Here is a 7,490-nt window from a genome sequence, read left to right on the forward strand (position 1 = left end):
ATGGCCCAGGACATCTGCAGCTCCCCAGGGCATGGTGAGTACAGGGACAGGTCCTGTAAGGGGAGTTGTGTGGGACTGGAGATGGGAAGGGAGAAGGGCTTTTTTCCCCATGTGTGAAGCTCTGTCACAGGGCCAGTGGAAGCTAAAGACAAATGCTGCCTTAGCCTCAGATTTTGGCAACAGTTTAAATTTAAGGAATCACTTGGGCTTGCAAGTTCTAATGATGGCAAATCAGATGTATTTATAAAAATTAATTAATTATTTAAAAGAGAAAAGATAGCAGATGAAAGATCTTAATTAGAGTTACTTACTACAGAGTATTGAACTAAAAAGGACTACTAGAATATTACAGTACAACATAAAACAGTGCACGATCCTGAGGTACTTATATTAAAGCTAACAAAACAAATAGTATGGATAAGGACTCAAATGTCACCTACAATGAAATGACAATAATGTACATGGATTCCTTCACTCAGCCTTCAGGGGAGTTACTGTGAAGCAGCATCCCTGCTCAGGGAGAATCTCCAGACATTTCCAGGGAAATGTGTAGGAGATTTCTACTTTCTGAAACTTTGCTGTGCCTTTTACAGTGCTAAAGTGACTGTCAGTCAGTCAGAAATCCAGCTTGTCTTGTTAAATCTCACTTCAACAGTGAGACATTTATTGGCAGCTGGGAGAGGCCAGATTGGTGTTAAGCCCTTGGCACCAAAACAACTCACTACAAACAGCTTGTCCTGTTTGAGTTACCTGACTGGTTAACAAACAACAAAAGAACTCTTGGGGGGAGTGAAATGCCTTGCTACAACTCCTGGAGAGGAAAGTCTTCCCCTCTCAGATCTGAGCCATTTTCCAGGCCTGAAACAGTTTACACTGTCCTGGTCCATCCCTTTGCCCTCTCTGCAGGTGACCCCCCAGCTCCTTCCCTCTTCTTGAACACCAATGCCACGTTGGGTGCAGTACAGGAAGGAGAACAGGTTTTGTTTCGGTGCCAAATTTTCCCAAAGTCTCCTGCCACCCAAATCGTCTTCTGCAAGGACGGGGTACAGGTGCACAGCCTGAAAGCCCAACAGGGAAGGGGGAGCTACTACATGCTCTTCACTGTGATGAGTGGGGGTGTGGGGACATTCACATGTGGATACCGGTACAAGGACAACAGCAACCGAGTGAGGAACTCTGCCCTCAGTGCTCCCACAAACCTGAGGGTCACAGGTGAGTCGTGGCACTGGGGCACACACAGGAAACATTCCCAGATCCCCCAAGACCCCAGGGGGGGGGAGGGGATGCTGCCCTGCCCCATGGCATGTCCCTTGGAATGCTGGGGGTCAGGGTGCAGTTCAGCACAGCCTTGGGCACCAGGGACATTCTTTCCAGTCCCAGCAGAGCATCCTGCTCCTCTCCTGCCCCAGCATCACAGAAAGGGCAGACTGGTGGTGCCAGAGCTAATGCAGAGCCACAGCTGAGCAGGGCATTCATTTATTGATCCCCACAGTTGATAGAGGGTGGATTGGGGGTCCCCGCAGTGTCTCAGTCTGGGCAGGACCTGGGGCAGCTGCAGACTCTCTCCCTGTCCCTTTCTCCTCCCAGGCAGCGGGTCCAGCTCCCAGGCAGGGACATCCACTGCTGGTGAGTGATTCCCTCTCTGCACACCAGTCTTTCTTCAGCATTGGGCTGAAGGCTCCCCAGCTGCCAACACCAGGACTTTGGAGATTGATCAATTGGAATCTCACTTTGGTCAAAGGGCATATCCTGCTCCCTGCTTCCTCTCCCCATCATGCCTTCTCTGCTCTCTACCTCTAAGAGCATATGTTAGAAAAAGCCAGGAGATTTTCATGAGCTGGGTGGTTCCACAATCATCCAATCAGTCAAGATGTGAGCTGAAGGGGCTACTCAGTGTCTGGTGTGGTTCCTGAACCAGATATGGTGATTCACATGCTCTGGATTTCTCTGACAGACAGAAACCCCTCGATCAAGACAGGGCTGCAACCCAGGGGTAAGTGATTGCTCCTGAGCACTTTCCACCATATCCTTCCTCCGAAAAGTGCCCTTTCCCCTTTATGACCCTCCTTTCTTCCAGGGCCAGCCATTCCCCTCTGGATCTGGATCTGGATCCTGCGCTGTGTCCTCACCTTGCTCCTCTTCTCATCCGCCCCCATCATCACCCTCATCCTGGAGAGATGGAGCCCCTGGGCCACTGGTGCTGCCCAGCCTGGACACATCCCCATCCCCAGTGCCCTCTGATTCTCTCCCTGCCCTGGACTCTCTGCTGTCCCTGCCATCCCTGCGTCTCTGCACCAGGGGCAGAGGGTGACCAACACCAGCCCCAGCTCCCTTTGGGCTCAGGCCAGTGGGGCCCTGTGCCCAAGGGGTGTGCTGCCATTGCCCTGCTCTGCTTTGCTCAGCCCCTGCTCTCTCCTCAGACACAGCCCTGAGGACCTGGCACCCACCCAGGGCTGCTGAACCCCTGCTGAGGCACCTCCTGCTCCCAGGGAGCAGCATCTCCAATGCCAGGTCCATCCTTGCAGCCCAGAGGGACACAGGGATGCTTTGCAGGCTGCAGCCTCACACAGCCATGTTCTCCAGCTGCTGCATCCCTCCAGCATTTCCCATCACCCAGGCTGATTCCAGCAGCCCAGGGCAGTGCCCTGGGCACCCATGGGCTGGCTATGGTGCCCTTGTGCAGCACCTTGGTCAGCAGAGGTTCTGTGGGAGGCACGTTGTAAAGGGTTTGTTCAGCAGTGGGAGGTTGATGTTGCTCCTCTCTTTTAGAGTGAGCCCTCTGAGCAGAGCTGAGAATGCTGCTTCACTCTCGGCTGTTGGGCCCCCATGTACTGGGAGGGAGCTGCCATCCCCCACCCCCAGTGATCCAAGGGTGCCCTCCCTGATGGCACTGCTCTGGCAGACATGTCGTGGAGAAGCACTGAGCTCAGGATGGCTGAGCCCATCCCCCATACCCAGGTTCAAGGGGTGGCCATGCTTGTCCCTCTGCACCCCATATCCACCTGTCCATGGGCCAGTGAAAACCCCATGGGCTGAAAACCCCACCCAGCAGAGACGAGTGGGGTTGTCTGGCTGTGGGACATTTTGGGGGATGCTATCTCAACTTCAGCATCCCCCAACATGAACCCCAAGCTCAGCACTCCCACATCACCGGCTGCTGTTCACATGGGCTTATCAGGAATTATTCCCAACTGAATGTCACTTGAGTCATTTACAATTCTCCTCAACAGCTATAAATTCAATCTAGTACATCCTAATAAAATCTGTCCTTACCTCAAACTCTTCCAGTTCTTCCTTAGGTGTAAAAAGAGAGTGTCGTGGTTTAACCCCATCCAGGAACCAAGCCCCACACAGCTGCTCGATCGCTCCTCCACCAGCAGGATGGGGGAAGGAATTGGAAGAGCAAAATCTAGGAAACCCATGGGTTGAGATAAAGACAGTTTAACAGGTCCAGTGCCAAACAATTTCTTTCCTAGTCCATTTCTGCTGTCTTGGCATTGGTCAGGCAGAGCCCTGCTGTGAGGTGGCAGGTAGGGTTTCAGGGGGAAGGGTTTTATATGTAGATATGAAAACTTTTGCCAACAATGAAACATTTCTGAAGTTGCGATCCTATTTATTTCTGATTGCTGGACACCACCCTGCACAATACTCTTCCACATTTGTTTCCTTGTCACACCTGAGGTAACTGTTATATATGAAATCCACCAAATTGGCCTTTGCATGTTGAGTGCCCTGATTTTGCATGATAAGATGTTAAATGTCCTAGTTTTGCATTTTGCATATTAAGTGTTTTAACTGCCAAATTAGCCTTTACATACTTAGAATGCCCATCCAACTAGTTAAAGATAAAAAGTTAATTCTCAGAACCATTTAATCACACAGTTCCTAGTTAAAATCCCTGTTGATAAACTATTCCCAAGTTTAATCCCTTCCTTAAGCCTTAAACTTCCAAATGTCTTGTTTCCTGCACATACCCAAGTTATCCAAGTTAGTTAGTATGTTTTAAAATGATTCTTAAAGTGTTTATGGTTCAGTTTTAAAAGTTCCTTAAAGTGTTTATAGTGCAGTTTAATGCTTTTGTTAGTTGTCCTTAAATTCTACAAGTTTCTAAGCCCAGCTCCAAGAAGCAGACTTAACTGTCAAGGGCTATTTTTAGTCTCCTGTGGGTTAACTGGCAACTCAGCAGCACGGCAACATGAATGTCAATGAGGACATTTTCCTGCCTTTCAAGCACCCTAGGCAAGAGGCTATCCATTGGCTGGATCAAATGACTTCATTTCAAGACTCCACCAATCTCACTAGACCATGGGGGCTGGATTGTGGGTGGACCTGGGCAGAGCATGCACATTACAAAATCCAGGGTACAGATCTGGAGCTGGTATTTGCCTCGGATTTGCTGTGGGCGAAGCCTAACGCTGGTGACTCAGGCCTCTAGTCCCCAAAGGGACCATTTTAATTATCTAACTTTGGACTAGCCAAAGTTAACCCAGCGTTGCAGGCTTCCTGCACTGGGGTCTTGTGCCGGTTAGGCCTAAAGGTCTCTAATCGCTGCGGACCCGGGTTTTAGGATTTTTACTTGTGGATTTTCCCAGATTGGATTATTTTAACTTTAATTAATTATTTTTTTATTATTCCTTTAATAAAACAGATGTTAATTTTTAATTAACATCAAGAGTGGTCTCATTCTTGACATAACTCCTTTGAGTTTTGTTGGCTGACTTTCATTCGCCACCAGAGCAGTTGGTTCTGAAATTACAGTCCCAGTTTCCCTCACAGGTTTTGCTAGGGCACCTCTGTTACCAGTGGCACCCATGACTGCTGGTACACTGAAGGGTTTCAGTGTAACAAGGGCCCCTCTCCAAAGCTGCATTTCGGTAGTTTTCATTCCTGCTGCCCCATCTGGACTAGATCCTGCCTGTAATTGGCACCTGAGCCATCCCCATCTACCGCAGGAAACCAACACCTGCCCTTGTACAGCAACTTCCCAGGGATGGCAGGAATTGGGCAGTGTCTGCACATGCTGCTAAAACTGCTGCACATGACCACTGATAGCACAGAGGTGAAGCAACATCCTGCCCAACAGGATCCTGTAGATACAAAAATGCTGCTAGCGAGGATTTTTTTGCTATTTTCTAAGTCCATGAGAGACTTTTCTCTCTCACAGAAGAGGCAGCAGAGTTATGTAAACAACTAAACCACCTGCAATCTTGAAAAATCTTGTTTATGGTACAGTGGAAAAATATTTTGACAATGGATCTTTTAGGATTTTAGCCAATCACCCCGAGGGGTGGCTGATCCTTGTCCAATTAGACAATGAAGAAAAAAGTCTATAAAAGAGTTTGTAAAATAATTAAATAAATCAATCTTGCTGCACAATTCCTGCCTGCTGGATCTTCTCTCCTCCTCCCTACGGCAGTGGGACACGGTGATATACCCTAGGGCCCAGGCCTGTGGTAATACCCTGCTTAATAGCATACAGGGCTGACCAGTTTATGGCTTTAGGGATTGCCTTTTCCAGCCCTTTTACTATGAACTCTTGGTATCTTTTTGCTGTGCCATTTCATCTGGCTCATTAGGGTCCCACTCTGGATCCTGAAGAGGAAGTACATCTTTAACATCCTGCTGTGTTGTTCTGCAATCATCATCAGCCATATCCACAGCTGCCTTTAAAACTTGTTGCTTTTCTGATTCTGTTAAAGTGTCAAGCAGTAACCGAATATCAGCCTAATCAGAATTATGGTGCTTTATCAGAATTTTCAATTTCTTAGCAACCCCTATTGGGTGACTCTGGTAATTCCTGGCCACCTTTTCCCAGGCCTCTAGAAAAGGGGATTTTAACCAATATAAGCATTCCTTCATGATTTACTGCTTCCCTTAAAGGTGCTTGTATAGCTCGTCTAGTTTGTTTTCAGGTCCTTGATGCTACAGGGCCCTATGGGGAGGATGGTTCCTCCCACTCGCTGTCACTACTGGGTAATGGTGGGTATAGGTTGGTCATTGCTGCTTTCCCAGAGGGAGATGGAGCAGGGAGTGGAGCAGGGTTTGAGGCTGCGGATGATGGTAGCTCTGAATTTGTATCTTCTACCACTCCTCTCCCTCCCCCTCTTTTAGGAGGTGACCTGAGTAATCTAGCATGCCAGCTGATGGCCATTTCATGTCCCTCTCAAGGTTATAAAGCGACCACCATTGTGTACAGAGCTTAATAAGCTCCCTCTTAGTTTCTGTGCCATTATAGTCCACTAGCTTTTTCTAGTGTGTTAAAATACATCTCAAGGGGCTACTTTTGGGAATCTCTACTTTCATTTACCTCTATGCTCAAATTCCTTTTTTTTTTTTCTCAACGCTTTTTGATTTTATCCCAATTCTGAAGCTTTACTTCGAAATATTCTGGTACAAAAATATAATGGGCACACTCAGCTTTAAAAATCTCTATTGGTCTCTGTAAAAGCCCAGAAATCCTGTTATCTAGTAACTCAAGTAAACTATCACTCCTGTATCTTTATCAGTCATTAACAAAATCTCAACTGCTGTCACAGTTGCCTTCTGTTCTTTTGGACAACAAAGATAACAAGTTCCCCTCCTAGGTACCTTCCACCCGAATGCTTGTTGAACCCACGGCTCTTGACAAATTACACAGCGAAACACTACCCACAGACTACAGCCGCAACTCTCTCCTGGGCAGGGGAGCTCCTTTTAAATGGGCTTTTGCCTTCCACATCTCCTATTTCTAGGCATATAACTTCACTGCTTAAGAAAAAAGGCTTATTAGTTTCAAAAATCGCTAAAAGGGCAAACTTTGTTAGTCAAAAATAGGAAAAAAAAAAAGAAAAAAACCCTATATTAATCACTAAAAAAATGTTAGTTTTAAAAATCATTAAAAAACCCCAAGCTCATTAGTTTTAAAGTAGTACTAAAAGGTCTGTAAATTTTAAAATTCACAAAACCAGTGTGTTCATAACACACTTACACACTCTACCACAAAAAAACCAAAACTTCCTCCTTTTTATTCAAATCTAAAAAATCCACACAACACATAAAAACGCACACAACACATTCAAATGGTTCACTCAAAACACTTGTGCAAAATATTAAAACTTCTCTTTTCCTTTTGTACAACTAGAAGTTGTCTCTCCGCTAAAACTTAGTTCTAAACACCAACAATTTCAAACTTACAAAACTCACTGCGGGTCTCTCACGACCCCAAGCAAATATTTCACTGGGGTTTCGTAAAGCCCTGCTGAAAAGTCCAGCTGATACAAAATACAGGGGTTTTTTCTGTGTGTGGGGGGCGGGCACGTTTGTCCTGGTCTGCGCCGCGCCGCCTCACTCTGCCGCTGAAATGAAAAATTATCAGCACCTCGTTTAAATATCACCCTACATGTTAACAACTTTAAAACTTCATACACTACTAATGAAGTTTTTTTAAAGCAAGCACTCACAATGTTATAAACATATATTATAGTATTGGCTTCTCGCAAAGTATTAAGGTA

General features: G+C 46.5%; 1 protein-coding gene across 3 annotated transcripts; it reads left to right on the plus strand.

Moving 5' to 3' along the window:
• Positions 1-4,666, plus strand: LOC121660488. Of its 3 annotated transcripts, none has more exons than XR_006014680.1 (4): positions 1-34; positions 907-1,212; positions 1,955-1,993; positions 2,078-4,666. XR_006014680.1 is itself a non-coding variant. In XM_042019852.1 (4 exons), exons 1-4 carry the CDS (start codon positions 795-797, stop codon positions 2,239-2,241), a joined length of 660 nt encoding a protein of 219 aa, XP_041875786.1. In that variant the 5' UTR covers positions 54-794; the 3' UTR covers positions 2,242-4,666. The 3 variants fall into 3 exon arrangements, 2 of the variants coding, with proteins under 2 accessions (XP_041875786.1, XP_041875787.1); XM_042019852.1 differs by lacking the exon at positions 1-34 and adding an exon at positions 1,588-1,626 and having other exon boundaries at positions 54-1,212; XM_042019853.1 differs by lacking the exon at positions 1-34 and having other exon boundaries at positions 56-1,212.
• The last annotated feature ends 2,824 nt before the right edge of the window (positions 4,667-7,490 follow it).

The sequence above is a fragment of the Corvus kubaryi genome, unplaced genomic scaffold (assembly GCF_017639235.1).
Source record: "Corvus kubaryi isolate FWS band 111438036 unplaced genomic scaffold, C.kubaryi_AGA036_p1.0 36292, whole genome shotgun sequence".
NCBI classification, from domain to species: Eukaryota; Metazoa; Chordata; class Aves; order Passeriformes; family Corvidae; genus Corvus; species Corvus kubaryi.